Here is a 25,321-nt window from a genome sequence, read left to right as displayed (position 1 = left end):
AATTTTGGCATTTCATTTAATAGCTGCTAAAATCCAAAGAACAGATCAGGTATAGGGATTGATGTTTCCTTCTATCCGGGTCCCCTTGGTCCCATCAGTGAGGGAGAAAGCACCCTCTGGCAGACTTCGTGTGTTTAATTCTAACCCAGGGCGTATTTGTATGACTGAGTGATAAACCCACGAAAGTGGAGTTGATATCAGAGGCCCTCACACCACTAGCTATAACGATACCAGTGGGCACTGCCATTTTTAAAGTGTAAAAAAAATCAATGAGCACATTGTCATTACAGAAACTCATTCTGCATCACACACACCACCCAAGAGATTGATATTTCATGCTTACAAAACTGAACATAAAATTAAATTGCAAATATTTTCTCATAATCTACTGAAATTATGGCCTGAGGCTAAACACTGGTAATATGAAGCATTTGTTCAGCTCTAGCGGACATATTTCCTATATGATTTATGGGGATGAAGGCTTCATTTGCTTCTTCATAGATTCGGTAATGAGGTTTCTTTGGTTATACTAAGCCTGGTTAAGCCTGGAAAGTATAGAAACTTCTTTAAAATTAAGCCAGCAAATATAACACTGAATTATTAATAAAGAACAGTCAAATTAATAAACAGGGTTTTTTCCCTCCTTGTGTATATGAGTGTTTCATTTTCAACGTCAGCCATTCTTTCATGATCCAAATACATAAAAAGCATCTGAATATTCCGAACAGAAAATGCACTTTCAATCTTTCAGCACTGAGTAACAAATTTCAAGCAAAATAGGAGATTGTGATTCCCCACCCGCACTGAATTGGAGAAAGATAAAAAATAATTCCAATTATTTGCAAAAGAAAAGTCAGGGATGAAAGAAAGGAGAGTTGTGGGACCAATACTTTTCCTTAATCTATTAGGATGTGAGTAACACTGAGTCCACGAGGGCTAAGAAAAGACAAAATTGATCGCAGTATTATTAACCCGATGCATCATGAAACTTACTTGCAGTGCTTTCTGGTCAGTGATGTGTTTGTTTATTAGCATGTCTCAGAACATACATAGAAAAAAATAACATCTTCATCTGGAACTTAAAAAAAATCTGTGCATTTAGCTTTACGCTGAAATCTATTTGACAACTTGAAAAATTCCCAGATTGTATACTAAAGTGTAACAGGCAAGTCTTACCTTAAGCATTCAGCATCACTTTGAGGCTTTTCACGGATTTTGATTTTTTCTGCCTCTAGGTATTCGGTAGTACAGATGGCTTCCTTCTTTTTATCTTCAAAAACTAAACAATTAAGAAAATTCTTACGATCTTTTAAAAATTAAACATAAAGTTTATACTTATTCATTCATAAGAACTATCCTCTAATTTTTGCTGCTTCACATAAAATGTATGTGCTAGTGATTTTTATTTTCTACTTTAATATAGCTATTAAAGACACAAGAAAAGGTCCTAACATTTGAGACATTAAAAAATATCAAGTCTAACACCAATCAATTCAGTGTTTTATCTATTCCTTTTTCAATACCAGTAATAGCACTACGTCCCAATAGGCTGATGCATTTAGAAAGAGAAATACTACCCTATCACGTGTATATAAATACACTCATCGGCAGAATAAACAAAGCACAGAAAGGTGATACCTTTAAGTTTTCTCTGCAGAGTAAACAGTTCTTGCATCAATTTACTCTTCTGTTGTTGAAGTTCATTTAATGGGCCACTGTCATGTTCCATGGACTTCATTTCTAGAAACAAGCAAAAACCGTTATTTTAACTATTTAGGCTTTGCCATATATGTCAGCACTCCTTCACTTTTTCTCATGTAGTAAAAATTGAAGCAGCATATGGTCAATTTTAAGACTGGGCTGCCTTCCCTTGGCCACTTAGGAAGTTTTTAACAAACTGACCAGGATTTGTTGAAAGTTACAATGGGATACAAATAAACGTTAGCTGATGCTTAGACTACCACCAGAGAATTCAAAAAAATAATGTAATATCATGAAGCAAAACAAACTTACCAAGGAGTCAAAAAGGAAATTCTGTCCTTCATAGGTAAAGCATATTTAAAGTGACCCTGCATAGTATTCACTACATGGCTACAAGCTCCCACAACACTGCTGACATTGTTTCTTCGACCTGGAGTGCCTTCTTCCTTTTCTCCCCACAAGCAGCTCCTTTATATTTTGTATTTACACTTTTATTACAAAGGGTGTTGCATTTGGTCAAATATTTTTTCTCTGTCTTCAATTGTTTTTTAATATCTTTCACTTACCTCTTGATTATGTCTATGCCTTTGGGTTATTTATAAACGTTCTAAGAGCCATTTTAAAGTCTTTCTTTGCTAACTGCCTCATCACTGTCATTTACATGTATGTTTCTATTGACCTAATTTCCTCCTTGCTATTGAGTTACAACCTGCTGCTTTTTCAAATGTCTGGTGATTTTTGATTGGGTATAAGACATCGTGTTTACTATTTTGTTAAATGTTTGAATTTTGCTATCTTCTCCTGAAGTATACTGATATCTGTTATTTGGCAGGCAGTTAAATAACTTATGGATCAGGTTCAAACCTTGTTTTAAAAATATTTTTAACAGCGGGTCCAGAACAGCCTTAAATCCAGGGATAATTTAATCCTGCTGTGAAGGCAGGGACTCTTCTGTTCAGTGAGATTTTTCTACTCTGACAGGTTGGAACATGAATGTTTCTCTTCCTTTACAGGAATGTAGACTTTGTGAAGGACTTTGGTTTTCTTTTTTGCACACTGCAGTATCACCAATGTGTAAAGCACAAAAATAGCATGACTTAATGAATGAATGTCCTAGACACAGTTTAGAAATACTTGGGTGAGTAAAGCAGACATAATTCCTGTCTTTGTGGCAGTTGACCCTTCGCAGGGGAGACAGATACGAACCAGTGAACACGGAAGGAAATTCGACGCTCTGAGGATGGCAGTGCAGAGACCCATGAGAGCCTGCAGCCAGGGGAGGGGAGCGGACCGGACGAGGGGGTACGCAGGGTAAGCATCAGGGAAATTTCCTCTGGAAGTGACATTTGAGCTGAGATCAGAAAAGTGACTGAATTCAATGGATGAAGAATTTTTAAAAAGTATCCTAATAAAGCATTTTCAAAGGCCCGGAGGCAGGAGGACGCATCACACAATCCAGCAAACAACAGAGGTCGGTGCGCCTCAGCACAAACAGCGAAGGCCGCGGGTGAGGCTGGAGGGGAGGGAGGGGGGAGGGAGGGCTGGCAAAACAGGCCGAGGCACTTGGTTTGCTAGGTTTATCGTGATTTTTGAAACAGAGTATCAATAAATTAAGAGACTCATTATAATAGTCCAGGAGTAACATAATAATTTCTTTTACCAATATACGGATGTTAATATTTTGGCAGTCTCAAGGAGTGAGGACGGAGTCCAACTCTGGAATTGAAAAACAAATCCAAGAGGAGTTCTGGCAATGAAAGCAACACCGTGAACGGTAGAAAACAGTAGAACAGCTGTGGGTTCTGAAGAGGAAGATTATCCACAACCCAGTGAAACTGGGTGACTAATCAGGGCCATGGGTGAAAAGCTCAACGGAGAAGATCGGGAGCAAGCCAAGGAAAGAAAGGAAAGACCCGAGAAAACTCAAGTGTCAGGACACGGCAGACGTGGTGGCACGAGTCACAAGAGGGGACGAAGAGCAGCCCCCCGCAGGAGGGAAGGCGGATGGAGCCCGAACTGCCCCGGGGAGGGACTGGCTCCAACATCCGCCGCAGGTTTGAACGGCATCACGGGACAAAAGGCACGCGCACAGCTGGACTAGCGAAGTATTTCAAACCTCGAAGGAACAGATGACTGTAGTGTTCACACTTCTCCAGCCAGAGAAAAAAGGAAGCTTTTACATTCTTTTGGTTAACTCAACATAACCCTCACAAAAAGATTAATCTCATTTATAAATATTGGTGCAAAAACCTTAAAGAAAATGTTGAGTATTAGCCAGAATTCAGCAGTACAGTAGAAGACTAAAAGACCACAACTAAGGTTAACAATAGGATATGTATTAATAAAATTCACTATGTTAATTGTGAAAACACAAAAATATGAAGTCAGCATATGATAAATGCAGAACTTCACATTGGTTGGAAAGCAGTGAATTACATAATAAGCAGTGTTAAATAACTGAAAAAAATCTTGGATTCCTAAGCGTTTATATCAAAATAAATTCCGGTTGGGATATAAGCGGAGAAAAGGAAACAGAGTTACCAGAATAAGCATGGCTGTAGGTTTGAAATTATTAATGTTACGTAGAAAAGTCTTCCTAAGCCAGAGACAAAAGTCCAGAAGCCATGAAGGAAAAGATTCATTTCATTAAGATGACTGCAGAAAGTTAAAATTTCTATCTGGCATTCATGTGTGTGTGCGCGCGCACACACACACACACACACACACACACACTATAAGTACAATAAAAATGTAAACAACAGACTAGGAAACAGTTTACAACACATGGCACAAGGCTAACTTCCTCAGTGGACACAATGCCCATACAGACCAGTAAAAACACAAGTAAGTACAAAATGAGCAAAGAATATGAACGGGTTGTTCACAGAAAAATAAATAAAAGTGGTCAATAAATTCAGAGAAATATATCCAACATTGTACAAAATCAAGAAATGCTAATTAAACGAACAGTGAAAATAACATATTTACTAGTTGTCAGACTGGCAAAGATTTTAAAGAGAATTACATTGAAGCTGTAGGTAATTTTGAGTAGTATTGTCATTGTAAAAATATTAAGTTTTCCAACCCATGAATGTGGAATGTCCTTCCATTTATTTAAATTTCTAATTTCTTTGAGCAGCATTTTATAGTTTTCAATGTATAAATCTTTCACCTCCTTAGTTAAATTTATTCCTAAGTATTTTATTATTTTTGCTGCTGTTGTAAATGCAATTTTAAAATTCCCCTCTTGAATTGCTCATTGCTAGTACATAGAAATGCAACTGATTTTTGTGTGTTGCTTTTGTATACTGAGAATTGGCTGTATAGAGTTGACCTTTGAAGAAGGCATGGGTTAGGGCTCCAATCCCCACAAAGCCTGAAATCCACATATAACTTAAGTCAGCTCTACGACTGTGTGACTTCTCGAGCACAGATCAAAAACAGTTTTCAGTCCCTGCTTGGTCGAATCCACAGATGTGAAACCCAGGACTATGGAAGGCTGACTGTCAATTTATTTTTAAAGCTCATGTACAAGTGGGCCCGCACATTCAAACCCATGTTGTTCAAGGGTCAACTATATTTATTTATTATCTCTAGCATTTTTTTGGTGTGGAATCTTTAGGTGTTCTACACAGAAGATCTTATCATTTGGGAATAGAGATAATTTCACTTCTTCTTTTCCAACTTGGGTGCCTTTTATTTCTTTTTCTTATCTAACTGACTTGGCTAGAACTTCCAATACTATGTTGAACAGAAGTGGTGATATCCAATGACTTTTTAAAGAAAATCAGTTTCAGAGTATTTCCTAAGGTTAATAATATCTATTTATCTTCATTTTACACTATTGGTTATTAAATAGCAGTACACACCAGTATCATCGAAGGGGCTTTAAAAAAATTATGTTCCCTATCCTCACCCACTGAGATTCTGATTCAATAGTTCTGGGATGAGAGTCAAGCATTTAATACTTTTTTAAGCTTTCCAGATGTGCACCTGTGGTTAAGAACCTCTGTCCTAAACTCTCTACCCAAGGTAATTTATCTATGAGAACCTGACTTCTTCCCATCTATAACATAAGACTAACTTGAAAGTATAATCCCCATATTTCTGCAGTCTTAATTATGTGTGAGGCAGCATTCCATATGCTTAAATATTCTTTCCCTGAATCCTCACCACAACCTTGTTAAGGTCATCATTGTAATCTCCTATCTTTACTGATGAAGAAACTGAGACAAAAAAAAATAAATAAGTTAAGCATCTTGCCCCAAATCATACAACAATTAAGTGGTGAAATTAAGATTTAAATTCAATCAACATGACTTCAGCATTTACACTCTTCAGGATGGGGGTTTTATATGGCACACACCTATAAATGTTACCTGTAACAATGAAAATTGTTTTACGTAAAGCACAACAATGAAATATTCGTAACGATAGCTCTAAGGCAATAGAAGGGTTAAATGGGTTTACTATTCTTCACTTACTAAAGACATCAAAGTAACAGTACATGTTAGAAAGGCTTCCATGAAAAACGCATCATCCACTTAATATCATTTACGGTTTGATTCTCTGCTTCCTCAACTCCCCACTCCATGATAATGGTCGTGACAGCTCCTAATTGTCAAGTTCATTTCCTATTTTGATTCACACCATTTATGGACAACGTTTTATTTTTTTGCTTTTAGTTCTAAAATTCTCCTGTCTTCTGGTTCTCCTCTTACCTCTTTGACGGCTCTCTTTTCTTCCTTTCCTTAAACACTGTGCTTTCCTAGTTTCTACCTTTGGTCTTTGCTACCCCTCCCTGTTCCCTCTGCATGCTTGTGCTGGATGGTGTCTTCCCCGGATTCAGTCCCAAACCCAGTAACTCTAGCTCTGCTCTCTCTCGTCCGCCTCCCAAACACATGTCCACCTGCCGCCGGGCATCTCCCCGGTCTGTGTCATAGACATCTCGAACTAAAAATATCTGAAGCCAAACTCAATTTCATTACCACTGGACAAATGAGGTGATATTATGTATTCATACCCCTTTTCAAAATGTTTGCCTGGTTTTCTAAGTCAGATATTTCAACCTTGACATTTTCTTTCATCAAAAGCTCTCTTTTCTTTGTTATTTCATACTCATTATTGAAGTCTGTAATTTCCTTAATAAATTTTTCCTCCTCCTTCATCATTTTTTCCTTAGTAGCTTCCTGAAAAAAAAAAAACAGAAGATCAAATACAGGTATTAATTGCAATAATATTTTTCTTTCATGATTTAAAATGCAGTCATTTGAAATTATTAACAACAAAATATAGTATCATACTCCCTGTCACAAAATGCTTTACTGCTCCAGAAATATTCATAAAAAACTAAAGCTATTGTATAATAACAACCATTTTCACATGAATGTTTTATTCTTAATGTTTTGGGAGAATTATTAATGTAGAAATTCTACCACTCATCATTATAGATGTGTCAGTTTCTGTATTAAACTTACAACCATATACGCTATTTTGTCAATGCATTATCAATTTGGTGGTAAAATAATTAAATGACCAAACCTGAAAGTAAAAATCGACATGCACAGGAATTACTGCCTTATTAAGAGAGAGAGAGCGTGCGCACTCTGACCATTGTGACACAGTTAGTTGGGCGTCATCCCACAAAGTGAAGGGTTCCCCGTTCAATCGCCAGTCAGGGCACATGCCTGGGCTGCGGGTTCGGTCCCCATGCAGTGAGCATGCAGGAGGCAACTGAGCAATGTTTCTCTCTCACCTTGATCTTCCTCTTCCTCTCTCCCTCCCTCCCTTCCCCTCTTAAGTCTTAACGAAAGGAGAGAAACAAGGAAATGACAGGAAACTTTAAATGTGAACAATGAATGTAAAATTATATGTTAATTTCAAATTCACTTTTAAATATTTTACATTTTTATAAAATATCAACATGTGGTAGAAATGAGAATTTCCAAAGACTTTGGACAATGCTAGAACCTACACTGTGACAATGCTACAAACTAAACATTACTACATTTTTCTATTTTTTCTAAGACATGTCAACTAATTATGAGCTACATTTGGAAACTGGCTATGTCATTCATAAACCACTGGTGGTGGACTCTGTTGACTTTAGATATATATATTTCTTTGAATATTTTAAAATGTATTTTCTTTCAAATGTCAATTAATTACAAGTCATGTTCCTAAACTGGCCCTATCATTTAAAACTATTGTGTCTCTTGGCTCTGATTTTGGAATAAAAAGATAAACAAAACCTATCTTTTTACCCACACCCATAAATATGTCCACAGTGTAAACCTCTTTGCTTTTCAAAAGCATTAAAACCAACGTCTAGAAGCCTGAGCAATTCAAATCAGTTTCACTGTTTCTTTTATGCTTATCACAATTAATTTTCCTATTGTATCCCTGCCAGTAAAATTCTTTCAAACTATATTACTCTACCAACTATTTTTAAATAGCACTTAATACATTTTTGTATCCGAACAGAACTATCTGCCAACGTGCATATGGATAATTTGCCAAATGTACACCTAAGTGTATTCAAATACTCGAGTGAAACACAGTTAGTGAAATAGGTTTTTCGAAGAGGCTCGAGACTTACAAAGGTTTGGAGAAGCATATCCCTTTGGTGTGTAATTTCACTGCACTGTCTCTCTAACGCATTTTCATGAGTCTTCAAAAGCTGTAGGAGGAAGGATTTTTCAGAAAACTGCTGAACCTTAAAATGAAAAAAAAAACACAAAACAGAAATCAGAATGAGTCAATTAGACATTTCACAGCATTTTAGTTCACAGAGCAGATCCATACAGTATAAAACATGTTCTGCAGTTCCTTCAAAATGCAAAATATAATTCACATTAAACACCTTACTTTATATGTTCCATCTTATATTTTACAAGTGCTTTAAAATTACAATTTTTGTAATCTCTTCCCCCAGCAAGACTATGAGCTCCTCAAGGACAGAGAATTTGTTTTCTTTTTCCTTTCCAATATCTAGCGCATTTTTTTGCCTAGTTACTAAAAGTTTTTGACTACACACAAGGAAATCTGGTTCAGGAAAGCTCGTTTTAAAGAACAAGTTTTTGTTCTCCTCACTTACAAGGAAGATATGGATGAATAAATCATGTATACATTATGACTAATAAAATAATGAGATAAAAATCTACTAACCATAAGCACAACCAAATCCCATGACTATAGTTACATTAAATAAAACACGAATCTGCTAAAATCCTCAAGTGGGTTTTGAGAACTTATTGTTTTACTTTAGCACCTTATGTGGTTCTAACTAGCAAAAGGTAAAGTAAACATTAATATTAGACGTGTAACTGTTATTTCATTTGGGCCATAAAAAGCAGCATCTCTTGAGACCATGAATTAAAATGAAAGCCAGAGAATGTTGACATATACTCTGTAATGTATAAAAGCTAAAAATAATGCTGGACTGCAAATACCCTCTCTACTACGTTCAGTGCATGTCCTCTTAAGAAAGCATCCCTCCTACTTGGGGGCTGTTCCTATCTCTACAGAGAAAACAAAAAAGAAATAAATTCAACTTAAATCGCAGAAAGCAAGATTTATGTTAGCTATAAGAACTTCCTCAAGGTGACAGACAGGCTGTGAAATCTCTATCCCAGAAGACATTGAATAGTAAAGAGCTTAGAAATAGTCTAGGCCAGAGGCAATGGGTTTGGTCTAAAAGACATTTTGAAATGATATGGCTCAAAAGTCCTACAAATATTGGCATTTTAAAAAGTAGCCTAAATAAAACAGAGAACATGATCTTGCATTTATATATTGCCACGGCACATCCGCCCACACCTTCAGTGCGTGGCGCTGTTCTCAACTCCATCTTAAGAAAGACAGCAGCAGAGGAAGATTACAGAGGTAAAAGTTATAAGACCAAAAACAATCAGAAAATTCTTTTAATGTTTTCAGTTTCTTCGGCTAAATTACCAGCTGTGGAATTGCTGGGTCATAAGGCAGATCCATTATTAATTTTCTGAGGTTATCTCCATACTGCTTTCCACAGTGGCTGCACCAACCCGCATTCCCACCAACAGTGCACAAAGGTTCCCATTTCTCCACATCCTTGCCAGCGCTTGCTGTTTGTTGACTAACTGATGATGGACATTCTGACCGGTGTGAAGTGGTATCTCGCTGTGGTTTTAATTTGCATTTCTCAGATGATTAGTGACATTGAGCATCTTTTCATATGTCTATTGGCCCTCTGTATGTCCTCTTTAGAAAAGTGTCTATTCAGGTCCTTTGCCCATTTTTTAATAGGATTGTTCATTTTTTGGGTATTGAGTTTTATAAGTTCTTTATAAATTATGGATATTAACCCCTTATCAGATGCATCAGCGAATATGTTCTCCCATTCTGTGGGCTGTTTTTATTTTGTTGGTGGTTTTCTTTGCTGTGCAAAACCTTTTTTAGCTTCATGCAGTCCCAGTTGTTTATTTTCCTTTTGTCTCCCTGCCTTCCTCTCTAAATAAATAATGAGTAAACAAACAAACAAACAAAATATTTAAAAAAGAACTAAAATAGCTTTCCATGGCTATTTGCAGAATACATTTCTCATTGTTCCTCTTGTTACCACAACTAATTTCTTACATTATTTTTCACATTCTTGTGTTTGAAAACCAGACTTACTAGTATGTAAAATTTAGGTAAATATTCATGAACATATTGATAGGATTACAAGATAAGGTCACTTCACAGAATAAATTATCGTTAGAAAACTCTATTACCTCTCTTGTTGCAAAAATGATGGGTAGGAATCAGAATTGGGAAGACAGCAAAAAAGATGTAAAATCACGACTTAAATATTTTTGAAATTACTGACTTTATTTCCTAAGTTACACAGGGATCTCAACGGGCCACAGACAATAAAAAGAAAAGGATGGAAGCTTCCTAGTAGCACTGATATAAATTTCCCTCTCTCTTTTCTGTGAGTACAAATTGAAGAAAAATATTTGCATGCAGCCTTAGAGTTACATTATAGAGACAAATAGCCAAGCTTTGTCAGAAAATACTGCTGTTACAGAAAATGTTCATTTATAGCAATGCCAACACTCTGGTTAATTCTGCTTCTCTCAGCAATAAAGTTTTTCCCCCCCTTCCCTATGTTACTCCTCTTGGGATATCTGATTTTCAGCAGAGCTTATAGTCTTCCCACTGAGCTGACTTATCTGGTCGACCACATCAGTTTGAGCACAGCCAGGATTTGGAACTCACCGGCTCCTCTCGCTGCCTGGGTGCCTTTAGGTATTTTTCTACAAGAAGAACTTGAAACTGAAAATGACTGAGGATCTTAAATGAATGCTTGGGTCCAAGTAAGCAAAGCACAAAGCTACACTTTGTTGTGGTTGCTGTTGTTTAAAGTAACCTCAGCCTTCAGAAACTGACATTTTGCTGGTTAAAAGCTCCGCCCAAGAGTAGAGCAGGCAACTTTACATAAGAAAACATAAAGAGAGTTATGCAAAAGATTTCACATTTGTAGGATCATAGCAATTGGGGAAAGAATGTGTTTGATATGGCTATGATAAAAGACATTTTAAACAGTAGAGCACAGCAATGAATATTGTATCAATAGCAGACATTAAGGTTTTTCAACAAATTATACTTTTTAGAAAAACATTTCTTCACAACAGATGCAGCACCGAAGGAGTAACTCACTATGACACAGTAACCCTAATGTAGTATGGAAAGTTCAGTGCTATTAGCGAATGGTAGATCTTACGCCTCATTCCCTGTCTAATCTCATCGTCAACCAGTGTCCTCAATCACTCGTGTCCAGCCACGCCGTCCTCCTTGCTGCTCCCAGAGCATGCCGGGAGCTCTCCCCACTAAGGCCTCTGCACCAGCCGTCCTCCGCCTGGAAACCCCCTTCCCCAGAGTCTTCACGGCTCGTTTCACCTCAGCCAAGCCTTCGCTCCTCTTTCACCTTTTCATCGGAGAGCATCAGGATGCCTGGTGAGACCTCTGCTATTTAGGTTGGCTCTGGAAGTTCTTGTTAATGCAATATGGCGCGAAACAAGAATAAGACGTGTAATTACCCAAAAAGCTGACACACAATTCTGTCTTTTGTTTGTTTGGGCAAGTGTCATTACTATATACCTAATAAATCTAAGAAAATCTACCAAGCAACTGTTAGAAATAAAGAATAGAGCTCAGTAAAGAGACTAGTAACAAAATGAACACCAAAAACTGTATCTTTGCTAGTTACCAACAATAGAAAAAAGCAAAAAAAAAAAAAAAAAACCATTTACCACAGCAAAAACAAAATAAATGAAACATGAAAACTTAACAAGAACGGAGGTAAAGAAATAGCTCATGCTAAAGAGAAGACGACCATTCAGAGCAACAATCTAATCTATTTTCCTTCTGTGGTGGGCACATAGCCCCCATTCCTTCCTCTTTTCTGTCTTCTCACGGCTATGAATATTTTTTTCATTGTTGTTCAAGTACAATTGTCTCTGGAAAGTCATGGCTATGAATATTAAAACAAATGAAGACAATAAAAATTCACTCCCATCTTCTGACATGTGAATTTTCTTTCTCATATAACTGTACATTACTTATCATTAAAGGAGAAAATGAACTACATTTAAAGCCATGTAACTCATCTGAATCAAAGTAGCTGAGGTAGGCAGCCTTTCAACTTATCTTGAAATATTAATTCAGGCAATAGCAATTCATAAGACCACATAGGGACCAAAAGCTATATGAGAATTTCTTTCCGGCAGCATTAAGATCACAGGCACAACTGTAAGTACCCAGTTCACCCTTGAACTCTTTCATTCACCTTTTCGGAATCTATCTGGTAGTCCAAAGTCCACTGCCGCCTAAATCTACGCTTCTCAAAATAACCCCTATTCTCCAAAAACTATTCTTCCCTTTTCCTCAAATAAAACGCCCATTCCCGGAGAACTGCTGACTAAGGAAAGAGAAGTAAAGTGGGAGAATTATTCTGTAATGATACTTCTTAAGCTGAAAGACTCTTACTAGGGAAATACTTTGAAATGAGGTGACTTCTGTGTTAATTGACAGCTTAGGAGGCGGTACCTAACTTCACCTACAACTACATCTTCCTCTTCTGTCAGGACATAAAACAATGGAATGCTTACAGTAGCGATTTTTCATGTACTGCTTTTAATTGAAAAACTATAAAATGTCACAGATTCCATTAAAATATGCATTTCCTCCTCATAACAAGAAAATTTGGCACATGAACAAGAAAAGATCATACCTCAGTCAAGTACACTACAAGAACACCAGAAACTGGGTTGGGGACATTCACATAAACTTGTCAACCAGCAGCTTTAGCTTTCAGAAGACAGTACATTCTTCAAGAACTCAAGAGAACAAGAATGGGACAAAGAACAATTTATATATCGTATCTGTAGCAAAACTGTAAATCTGAACAGCTGTCACCAATGTCAACATAAAACCTACCAAAAAAAACTAACAGAAAAGAAAAAGAGAATTACCTGAAAGCTATGTCCACTAAAAAACAAAAAGGTCATAAGAAAGAGTGATAAAAATGTACACGCTGAGACAAAAAGGAAAACAGATATTTAAGAAGTGTACAAAAGTAACATAGCAACACAGAATTCAAATTTGTAGAGTGTTACATAATAGAACTAATTGCAAAGGATGGAATCAGTGATGTAAAATAGAAGAAGTTGTCCAAGGCTGCTGAGAACTAGCAAATAACAGGAGATGTGGATTCAGAGAAAAGAGAACGAAGACCTAAGCTATAGGAAACAGGGTACTTGAAAAAGAAACCAGAATACAGTGGTTGAGGTTGGCACGGGAGGCTCACTCTCATTCAAGACAAAATTGATATATACATTTATGCACAAATTTTGAATTATAAGGATAAAAAACAGTTTCTACAAGCAACCAAGGAAGGAAAATGAAACAAAGCAGGATACCTAAAACAAGTTTTTAAACACCAGGTATTAATAAATTTTAGAAGACAACAGTGCTAATAGTGTTAGATGTGTAAAATTTTCTAAAAATAGGTTTGAATCAAGAATTCCTTATACAGATAAACTTTCACTCAAGTATGAAAATAGAAAAAAATATCAGATGTTAATGGCTTAGGGAATCCAGCATGTACATATTGTTATCCATCATGTACATATTTTTTTCTGGAAAATGACTGAACAACTACATAGACTTAGCAACAGATACATAAAACATCAAGAATGAGGAAGTTGAAGTATTAAGAAATTTACAGTGAACAATTTTGGTTAACATAGCAGTCTAAGCAAATGTGGAAAAGACCACTTTCCATTCAAACACAGAGAAATGCTGGATAAACTATAACTAACTTAAAACACATCATTTGTATAGCTAATCTGAAAACAAGAGAGAGAAATCGTCATGCCAGAAATCGTAATGCTAGAATTCAAGTCCAAGGGGTATCTTTGGGGTTAGTTACAGATATCATGGGGTAGGACTTCGAATGCCCACAAAAGACTAAAAGTCAAGGCCAAAGTGAGCTGGAACAGGATTCATTGGATAGCCTGGAATCCAGAAGTGTCTATGCCAGCTAAGCAAGTACAGTAACAAAACTCCATCGGTTGGCTTAGAGACGCAGCATATAAATGATCCGTTTCCACTGAGCCATGAGTGAAAGAGGAGTCAAACCCCAAACCTAACCCCAAGCTTGAACTGCGTGTGGATGTGAGAGTCAAATATCTCTGACCTCTGCAGTACAGAAATCCTGAGCTCATAAATTAACACAAAAACTGTTATGGACAAGTTCTGCACAAGTGACATCAGCAGCGGTGAAAATGGTCCTTAGGGACATCCTTTCTATCAAGGGATATGCAAGTTTCCCAAGAAAGAAAAGTCCTGCTAAAGGTAAGTCTACAATAAAAAATTTTAAAGCTCGTAAGAAAATGCACCGCCATGTAAAAACATTGTCAGACAAAGCAAGCAGAATTTACAGAAGTGGAAAATAGAGAATTCTGTAAGAAAAAATTTAAATTAATTATTCACTCAATAATATTTATTTAACACCTACTGTTCTAGATACCAGGAATAATAGCAAACAAAATAGATACATTTGTAAACTCCTCGTGGAGTTTACATTCCACTGGGGGGAGACAAATAATAAACAGATCAATGTAAAGTACATCAAGAAACATTAAGCACTACAAAGAAAAAGCAGAATAAAGAAAAGAGGTGGAAAGAGATGGGGTAAGGCGATGTTATTCTGTATCTGGAGGTCAGGGAGACTCTTCCACAGCATTCTCGAACTTGGTCTTTCAAATTCCATAGCCTTAAAAAATTATTGACTTGTTTGATTTTTTTTGTTAGTTATATCTATGAATATCTTCTGTATCAAAAATTAAAACTCAGAATTAAAAAAGCATTTAATTCATTTAAGAATAAACCCATTTCATGTTAAAATATGAAAAATACTATTTTCCAAAACAAAAGAAAGTAAGGTGAATTGCATTTACATTTTTTGCTTATCTCTTTAATGTCTGGTTTAACAGAAGATACCATACCTGCTTCTTTATTCAATAGTTTGAAATACGTTTTTTGGTTAACATATATGAGGAAAGGCTTCTCCTGGCTGGTCTAGCTCAGTGGATTGAGCTCGGGCTGCGAACCAAAGCATCGCAGGTTCGACTCCCAGTCAGGGCACATGCCTGGGTTGCAGGCCACAGCCCCCAGCAACTGCACATTGATGTCTCTCTCTCTCTCTCTCTCTCTCTCTCTCTCTCTCTCTCTCTCTCTCTTTCTCCCTCCCTTCCCTCTCTAAAAATAAATAAATAAAATCTTAAAAAAAAAAAAAAGAAAGGCTTCTTATAGACGTGTGGTTAGAAATGGGAAGGGCATTTTAACACCTGTTTTAAAGGACTCTATATTCTTCTCAACAAGTAGTAGTTCCTTAAAGGCTGGTTGCAATGTGGAATCTGAAGCCATTTCAATGAACTTTTCATCTTCCGCTACAACAAAATCCATTGGTCTGTCTTATGCTTTGAATGGATCTCTTATCCATGAACAGTTTGTAACATTATGCACTAGTAATTTAGAAAATATTGCATCATTGAATTATTCAGACCCTCCAAATGCTGATATGTTGCATAATACAATAATAAAAATAACATTCATTAATATCACAAAAAACTCATAAGAAATATCTTTAAGTATTGGAAAACTGTCAAGGTTACAGTGACAGATCTGAGTCTCCCAAAATTTGAATTTTTGTTGGAAAAGTTGAGTATTTTCATTGGTAAAATAACAGTAATTTGAATTTTTATTAGAAAAGTCTAATATTATCATTGGTACAAGACAATCAGTTATTTGCTTTGCAATGTGTGGGTCACTTGGCTCTTTATAAGAAAATTTTACCGCCATGGCTGGTGTGGCCCAGTGGACTGAGTGAGGGCCTGCCAGCCAAAGGGTTGCCGGTTTGATTCCCAGTCAGGGCGCATGCCTGGCATACAGGCCAGGTCCCCAGTAGGGGGCATGCGAGAGGCAACCACATATTTATGTTTGTCTCCTTGTCTCTCTCCCTCCCTCCCCCTCTCTAAAAGTAAATAAATAAAATCTTTTTTAAAAGGTAAAAAAAAGAAAAGAAAATTTTACCAAATATTCAAGTTCATATAACTATAGCTTGACTAACAATTACTTGAGTAAAAATGGTGTTCCAGGACAAAAACAGCTAGTTCATAGTACAACTCAGCCACACAAGCGCTCGCCTTTGAGACAACCACTGTGCTTTGGGAGTACAGCAGTACTTTATGTGAACATCCATTTCATCGCACACAGCATTAAAAACACGTACACACATACAGCCCCACGATACTTTTTCCACTTTAATCAAGGGCATACAGTGAAACTGGTAGGTTTTGTTTTCTTACTGTGAGTGCAGAGCCGTGAAAAACACAATGACTATTAGTGTGGTTTGGGGCCACTGCCTTGGTTTGTCATAAGGTGCCAACGATTTTACTCACCATTGCCTAGTATCATCAACGTGCATGTTAGCATAGTGAAAATCGTAAATAATACCGTCGTACTATTAAGAAAATAATTTGACCTCCTGAAAGAGTCTTGGAGACGCCTATGGATCCCCAGACCCCTCTTTGAGAACCAACCATCAGGATCTGCATGGCACTCTCCCGATGTCAGGACTGCAAGTCTCACGTTCCGGCGGAACAGCTGGCCACCCTACCAGGAGGCACCCAAAAGAAGGGAGTTTGCATGAAACACGAATAGTTGAGAAAAGCAGCACTTCAGGCAGAGAAGTACACAGGCCCTGAGGCGAGAGAATGGTTGATTTACTCGAGAACAAAAGAACTTACACAGGTACATACCCACAGCGAGCCAGATTGTTCCCAGGCAGGTGAACCACTAGGAAACGCCTAATGCCACACTCAAAGGGCATCTGCTGGCCTGTCTGTCTACTCCTGTGTTTTAGATCATTATTCATGGTGACTGTGATAAGATTTTCTTTATACGATTCCATAGGAAATATTAAAATTACAAACTTTTTTAAAAAATGAGAACAAGAAATTTGAGTTTATAGTTAGGTTAACATATAGTTAAAGTTGCTTGATATCAACCCTCTAATTAAGCCACAAATCTGTTATGTAATTTGTCAATTATTCATGGTGTGATTCAGAAGTTGCTCAATGAATGTTTGTTGAATGAATAATTACCCAATGTGTGTTTGGAGATATTTAGGAGATGTTAAGGACACAGTTTATTGATTTTCCAAGAAATCACTGTCGAAAGGTGAACTTTTTACAAGGCATTATTTTGTGCTGCATAGTTTTACAAGGCTAAAAAATGGAATTTTAACCTTGTGCTCACTGCACACAGCACCACAAACACACTGTTCTTTAATTAGGGGACCATTCTCTCAGTTCCTGGAAAAGAGGCTTTTTTTTTTCTGTTCAAAACATTTCTAGCTAAACAATTTATTTAGAGAAGCTCTTTTAAAAAAATAAAAAGGAACACAGGCACCCTGGTAGATTTTACAACTGGAAACAGTGCAGTAGCTTTTTCATTTTATGGATCCAAGGCAGGAAGTATGCAACTTTTATGATTTATAAGCACTTGCAAGCACAAAGGCTATCTGGCATTCTGTTAATAGAGTTTACTCTAAACTGTTATTACCATGAAATATTCTTTAGATTTTCTTAAGATCCTGAAAACAAAGGTGAGAAAAAGGGGTCTAATAAGTGCTACGTGTAGTATTTTTCACTTCATTTAGAAATATAGTTTCAGTTCAATTAATATGAAGAGAGATGGCTACTTCTCAGAGACCAGCCCCCCCTCCCCTCTTTAAAAGAACTGAACCATCCTTGTACATGACAATTAAGTAGCTCATGTCAAGAACGGATGTGTCAAATGACCAATATGCACCTGAAAGTATGTGTGACATTACTGTCATTAGGGAACGGAGTGTCATTAGAAATTCTACTCCTAGATGGAATACCCACGAGAATCGAATATTGAGTTTCAAATGTGTAAGTCGATAACAGACAGTATGTGGGAAAGGACTTTGAACAAGCCATTCTGAACGGAACTTCTGTTGTTTTCAACCAAGAACACCCTGAACTGCGTCAGCACGAGAAAGGTCCAAACCTGTGGAGAATTTTTACGAGTTTATTTGAGCCAAACTGATGACAAGCCAGGACGCGAGACCCAAATGCTCCCGAGAATGAGTTTTCCGGTTTCTTTCCCACAGCCGGAATTAAGGAGGGAAAGTAAGGAAGACTACACGAATGGGGAGAAGGAAAGGTGGGGGCTGGGTTACAGGACAGTTAACAAGATTGTGTGTTTTCTTGAAGGTGGTTCTGCTTCCGAGGGGTCTGAAAGAAGGAGCTTTCCGAAGGCGTGCTAACCCAGACGGTTAACCTAGAGCAGCGGACAGGGCTTGCTTTCCAGGGACATGCGAGGCTTGCGGTGTGACCACCCACCATGGCCTGCCCACGCAGGAACTTGTCACCGGACCACCCTGCCAGGTTACTTTTGGTTAGATGTGTATACTACAGAGCCCAATCTTCGCCCACAACTGAGAGAGCCCCCTCTCTAGGAAAGGGGTAATACCTCTGGCTTGACTCTAAGTCCCTCAAGGGCAAAGGCCACGTATCAATCACCCTAACCTCTCTGATTAACATGGGTCTTTCATGATGAGGAGCCCGAATAATTATAGGAAAACGCTTCCAAACTCAAGTTATTACCCTGCTTGCACGAAGTCACCCAACTGGTAAAGCAAATGCACAAAGAAATACAAGCAACAAGAACAACAAAAACATTCTTACTAATAACTTCATTAAGCACATGACACACATTCAACAACTTTGTTGAAAAAATAAAGCGAGGAGACTCCTTTTAGTGAACACACCTTCAGTTTCCTGTCACTAAGTCTTCAAGCCGGCCAACGTCCCGTGTCCTTCTTCCTTCCTTCCTTCCACACCGCAGCACAGCGGTCACCGGCGAGGGCTCTCAAGTTAGCCCACGGGACTCAAATCTTAGGTCTGTTACTTACCACTTATGTGACCTCATGCGAATGATTTAATGTCTCTGAGTCTCAATTTTCTCAAGTGAATAATAGGAGTAATAATACTGTACTACCAGCCTCATAGGGTTCTTGTGAGAACTGAGATAATACTTAGCGTAAGGCCTGAAATGCTAGTAATTGTTTACTAAACGTTACCTTTTTTGGTTTTTACAACAGAAGAGGTGTCCCTCTTCTTGTCTATGTTTAGAGCATGTTAATTCTCATGCTCTAAATTCCACCTTCCTTCCACCTCCTCCAGGACCTTTAACTATTGATTACATTTTCTCTTTTGTCTTTGTCAACTTTTCTCTAAAGACGCCTTTCCACCAATATGCACAAAACAACGATGATGATGATGGTGGTGGTGGTGATACGGGAGATGATGAGATCTGAAGCACAGGTGGAAGAGGTGTCCTTTGTACAGGGAAGGGCACTGTCTCCCTAACAGGAAGGAAAGGGGAGAAGATGCGCATTCGTGTAGGAGGTTTAAAATGTGAAGGTTGGAAATTTAAAAAAAAAAACAAAACCAAAAAACCATTGGATAGTTTCTATTTTCTCTTTGAAATAAAAGGCAGATATATTGAATGAAAGTTGAGTCCGGAAGAGAACACAGAACGTGAGACGTGCGACAGTGTCTAGCAGGCGTCGCAGTGCGTGAGCAAGAGAAGCGGAGCAGGATTTCCAGGCAGTGGGCGGGCTCGGTGGAAGCCGAGGCTGTCATCCAGGAATGGACGCCGGGCCCAGTCCCTCCGGGAGTCATCCAGGTGCTGGCACAGTAGCCCTAAAGCTGGAGGCTTGCACGGGGTGCAAGGAAAGGAGAGAGGAGTCAGGGGAAAGGGGGCAACGATGAACCGTGGACTCGAAGAATAAATAGGAAAGTGAGTGCGAAGGCACGTGCTCATGGAGAAAGAGACGGAAATGGACTGAAGGCCTTGAGGAAACCGGAGGACAAATATAGTGGGAGAAAAGGGAAAGCCTCATTGATTTTTGAAAGTGTTTGTAGGTGATGGAGAAGTCCTGAGTACGACCATGGAAACAGGCGGCTGAGGTGGAAGGAGGGAAAGGTCACTAACAGGCCGGGGTGGTAATGGAACAGTCCGCAGAGACAATGACATCATCCAAGATGATGGCAAGAGCTGAAATAGAACGGACGCCTGGGGGGCAGGTACCAATTTCTAAGGAACAAGGGACTCTCCAGTGAGTCAGTAAAACGACAAAAAAGACCAGGCTGGGGGAGATGGTCGAGTCTAGAGAGAAGCCTGAGCTCCATCAGTGGGCAGAGAAACCTTCTGCCAGTATCGCTGGAAAGTGGGGAGGACACACCCACCGACCCGCCAACTACGAGGTCTGAAAAACACACCATCATCCTCCACAGAACGGCTCCCAGACTCAGAGAGATGTCCACCGGCTGCAGAACTGCACAGGAGACCACGGAGAAGGGTCAGTGTACCTAAAGCTCTGTACGAAGACTTTAAAAAGCAGCTTATGTGTTCAGGATATGAGGTTTGGCTTGAAGGAATTTCAAAGGAAAAAGCCATAGATATTGCAAGCAACTACCCCAAAATGTCTTGGTCACAATGAATTGAACTATGGACATGTATTAATTGTGGTAAGAATTCTTATTTTCTAGAACTAAGATGAAATAATCACAGATAATGCTATTTAAACAAATCTTAATTAGAAGGAATAAATAATGCCCTTCTTTTATCTGCTTTTAAACAACTTTTAATATTTAAGCAAGATACAAATTTTTATTTGATGCGACTTAAAGATTTAAAACTCTTACTGTATTTTTCAGACTATAAGACGCACCTCCCCCCAAATCTGGGAGGAAAATGGGGGTGCGTCTTATATAGTCTGAATGTAGCTTACCTGGCTCACTGTGGGGGTGGCGGGGTGGGGGTGGAGCGGGGTCACAGGTTATTAAATATTTTACCACATTTTTTGCTTCAAAAATTTTTTTCCTATTTTCCTCCTCTAAAATCTAGGTGTGTCTTATGGTCCGGTGCATCTTATAGTCCTAAAAATACAGTAATTACAAAACTCCATCTCAATATTATAAATGATAATAATTTGTGATTTGGTTTTTTCCCCAATTAGGTAGTAGAGTACTCATGGATGTTACATTGCCCGCAGTTCTGATGGGGATCCTAACTTTTATCGATTAAAAAAAAAGGAATGGGTACATTTTAAAGAAGGCAGTAAAAGAAATCACCTTAACTTACTTGTTTATGTCAATACAATTTTACTTTAATAGCTCATGAAATTTTATTATTGTTATGATATCTACGCAATAAGTCAAGACTGGGAGAAGAAAAAAACAGACAAAATCGCCTCAGACTTTCCTCCATCTACTTCCTCTGCAGGGAACATGGTACTATATTAGGCTTTATATGTATTTTTATAAAGATTAAATAGCCCAATTTTAACTCTAGACTATTTTTTAAAACATAAACAACTTTTATAGGCGCTTCAAAGAAACGACCAATATTCTGTGAGTCCTGGAGTTTGGGTTGCTCTGGCATAACACTGCAGAACCTCTCCCTGGCACTCAGAAGCTTCAGTGCATTGTTAAGCATTAATGCAAATCCAGAGCAAGTTCTTGTCTTTCCGTTTTCATATTACTGAACCTAACCAGGCATACTGTAGCTGTCCGATCCACAACACACTCATACTCTATAATTTGAGACTTTTGCAACCACATATTTTAAAGAACTCATCGAGCCCTGAAAGGCAAATGCTATCATTCCAGTTCTAATTACATGCTACCTGAGTTTTATAGAATGGGAGAAAAGTGAATACTGTGCTTCCTAAATACATTTTTTTTTTTTTGCCACAAACAACTTCCAAGGTAGATGCACAAAATATTTTCTGAATGTTTCACTGTACAAATAGATCAAGCACTGGCCTATTCAAATTATGTTCTAGTTTCTCTTCATATTGCTTCTACTTGATAAATTGGACAATAAATGCCGAGTCAAATATGCAAATAAATACATTTTCATTGTTATTGGCAGCCATATAATTAACTCTGAGAATAAAAGAATGAGAAATCAATTTATTATTACTTCTTCAGTTCTTCCTATTAATCATTTACACTATAATTGTGGTTCCACTTTTAAAACCCTTATACACACATATGTACACACACCAGTTGACTATATTATAAATCACATAATATTATATGGACTATGACCTTCATATTAATTTTATCAGTAAGTTACCACTGTATTATTGCCCACATATATGAACATATATGATTAAAGAGCAATGCACATTTATCAGACTATATTAATTAGTAATTTCAGCAAATGTTTCTAAACAATGTTAGGGATGTACTCTCTCTTACCTCAAGTACAAATATTTGTGTCAACATTTTTTATGTATGTATATATATATCAACAAATTACACTTCCATTTTCCAGCAAAACTAGCTAACAAAGAAAATACTATAGAGAGTAAACCTAATTTTTTCCAAAGAAATATTCAAAGAGTAAATCTTTTATTTTTTAACATTTGTTATCTGTCAGGTCAATACCTTTATGAATCCTAGAAAACTACATTTTGTACAAAAACTTACATAAGTGACCTTTGAAAAAATATTGCCCTCAACTAGATGCAAAAGCTTCAGATACATTATTAAATACAAAAAGAGAAGTTTGAGTTCAAAAATCTGTTTTAGTAAAATATGCTGTCCCACTTGCATTACAGTAGTTCTGTTTTTAAATTATATGATATAGACAAGTCATTTAACCTCTTGGTTTCCTCCCCTCGCTGAGAGGGGGATTAAAGATGGGGCCCAATCACAGGAGTCCACCTGGACTGACAGAGCGGTACAGGGTTAGCATGTGCAACAGCGCCCAGTATGTAGGAAGTGCGCAGTCAGTGTTCACTATGCATTACCTAATTGAACATTTTTTGCCTATTATTTCTAATAGCTTCTAGTTAGCCATCCTGAAAGTATCTTAATTCTTTTTGAAGAAAAAGAAAGCTACATCATGACATTCTTAATGCTTTGCCCATCCCATCAGCTTTTAGCACTGCTGTTAGCAGCTAGTTTATCTACTACTCACAGGCAAAACAGGACCTAAGGTTTCACTAAATAAGAGTTCCAAATTCTATTTTAAAAGACAGCATGACTCTCCCTACTATGTCATTATCAGTACTCACTATTTCACTTAAAATTCTAACATTTTATGTTCTAGGCATTGGGTATAGGCTGTGGGAATAAAAAATGGGTGAGAAAAAAATTCCAGATACATTGCTCACAAAATAGTGAAGGACACAAACACAAATATGTATTGTTTAATTGTAAGATGGTGCACTGAATGTTATATAAAAAATCTCTTCTAAGAGGCCCAAGGGAGGGCTTCCCACGTGATGCTTGAGCAAGGCTTGGAAGGAAGCGCAGAAGCTCTCCAGGTGGAGAAAGGATCTGTGATTACTCTATTCAAAAAGACAACTGAAAATTCCTCACAGTGTAAAGTTAAAATCGGCATAGTTTAAGAAAACAGGCTTCCTCAAACAGATTTCCCATTGCACACTGCTTGCTTAGTACATACATCTTCAGGAGTTGAATAAATATGTTTGCATGACTGTCTGCTCCTGCCCATAGCAAGGCCTTCATTGTAATACACTTGGACGATGTTCTCAGCTCCCACCCTCCCCCGGCTCAGAGAGACTTCTGAAAACCACTGTTACCACACAGCGCTCCAGTCAACAACCTGCAATGGTTTACCGCCCCCCACCCCAGACATCAGCCCTCTGCCCTGGTAGATTTCTCTCCCAATATACCTTACGGGATGTTTCTCTTTTGCTCCCATCCTGCCCAGCCCCAAATGCTTTTCTCCCACTGCTCTGCTTCTGGGAAATTCCACCCACCCTTCAACATCCTCCTGCAGGAGACTGCCAGATCCCCTCACTTCTATTTAAAACAACAGAACTGAACAAATGCTGCAGAAAAGAGATGTTTGTGGAAAGCACCTGCTTTTGGATGAAAAGCATGTCCAAAATGTGGTCGAGAAGTGAAAAACAAAAGGCAGACACTCATCTGAAAGTTACATTCAATAGTTACATCAACCTAGTCCACTTCCTAAATGATTTATGATTCAAAATGTAAATACCGCACAAACCACTTATGGAACATTTATTTTTCCAATGACATCGTGCTCTTTTAAAACTTGAACCATCCCCCAGGATGAATCACGAATTCTTTTTTTTTACTTAAACTGGTTTCTTTAGAACAAATTCACACTAGACGGGAAGGTGTCACTGGATTCGGAACTTTAAATGTTCCCGGGGCCACATGGACCTGGCCAACCAGCCTACTAGCCTGCTTCCTACTTGAAGCGCAACTAGTTAAACAGTAAAATACCCTCAGAAAGTCAAGTTAAAACACTTTTTCAAGTGATAAATGAGCATGCTCTCCATGTCAATACCTTAGATTCCAACTTGATTTTCTCTTCATTCAGCTGCTCTGTTGCTTTCTTAATTTTTTCACGACATCTGTTTATTTCCGACCTGACTGGAAGACAAATTACATCGTTAAGCACATCAATCTTTCTCAAGTCCCCACTTCTGCAGCCCGGGCTAAGGCACCTTTCAGCTGTCTTTCCCTCCACGCGGAAAGCAGCCTCCACTAAGGGCCCTGGCCTTTGCTTTGGGGACTTCCTCCCTCTCCAAGCCCCCACCTGCAGAAGACAGAGGCCCCACGCACAGTGCCGAGGGCCCCACGGACCTTCTCGCATCAAGCGGCGACTCTCCTCGGCCCGATGCTCAGAGAAGATGATATGCTGAAACAAGGATTCCAAACTCATCTCGGCCCTGGCTCCCGGATCCTTTTTTCCTCCCACTTAAATATTTTATAGCCGGGTGTGAGGATCCTGGAAAGCACAATAAAGAAGAAGGATTGTTTTAGGGCTGTTCCCACATCGGCCTCCAGCTCCAGGGCCCCTGCCCACAGCACCGACAGTGCCCACACCCGGCAGCGAGAGACCTGGGGGTCCCTCAGTTGCAGAACAGACCGGGTTTCCCCTCTATCTGCCCTCGTTCCACGTGGGACACCAGCCTCAAACGGTGCCT

At 38.3% G+C, this 25,321-nt stretch overlaps 1 protein-coding gene across 1 annotated transcript in view; it reads right to left on the bottom strand.

Annotated features, from left to right (window-relative positions):
* The window catches only part of CCDC172 (coiled-coil domain containing 172), a 38,352-nt gene extending 13,296 nt beyond the window's left edge, over window positions 1–25,056 (bottom strand). Inside the window, exons 1-6 of the mRNA XM_045853723.1 lie at window positions 24,978–25,056; window positions 24,679–24,764; window positions 8,300–8,416; window positions 6,725–6,890; window positions 1,639–1,740; window positions 1,177–1,279 (exon numbers count right to left, since the gene is read on the bottom strand). Coding sequence (XP_045709679.1) covers window positions 1,177–1,279; window positions 1,639–1,740; window positions 6,725–6,890; window positions 8,300–8,416; window positions 24,679–24,764; window positions 24,978–25,056 — 653 coding nt within the window. The remainder of the gene's footprint in view (window positions 1–1,176; window positions 1,280–1,638; window positions 1,741–6,724; window positions 6,891–8,299; window positions 8,417–24,678; window positions 24,765–24,977) is intronic.
* Between the last annotated feature and the right edge of the window lie 265 nt (window positions 25,057–25,321).

This window comes from Phyllostomus hastatus, unplaced genomic scaffold, assembly GCF_019186645.2.
Source record: "Phyllostomus hastatus isolate PE091 unplaced genomic scaffold, TTU_PhHast_1.1 phas_scaffold_1066, whole genome shotgun sequence".
NCBI lineage: Eukaryota > Metazoa > Chordata > Mammalia > Chiroptera > Phyllostomidae > Phyllostomus > Phyllostomus hastatus.
This window is presented reverse-complemented; position numbering and strand designations above follow the sequence as displayed.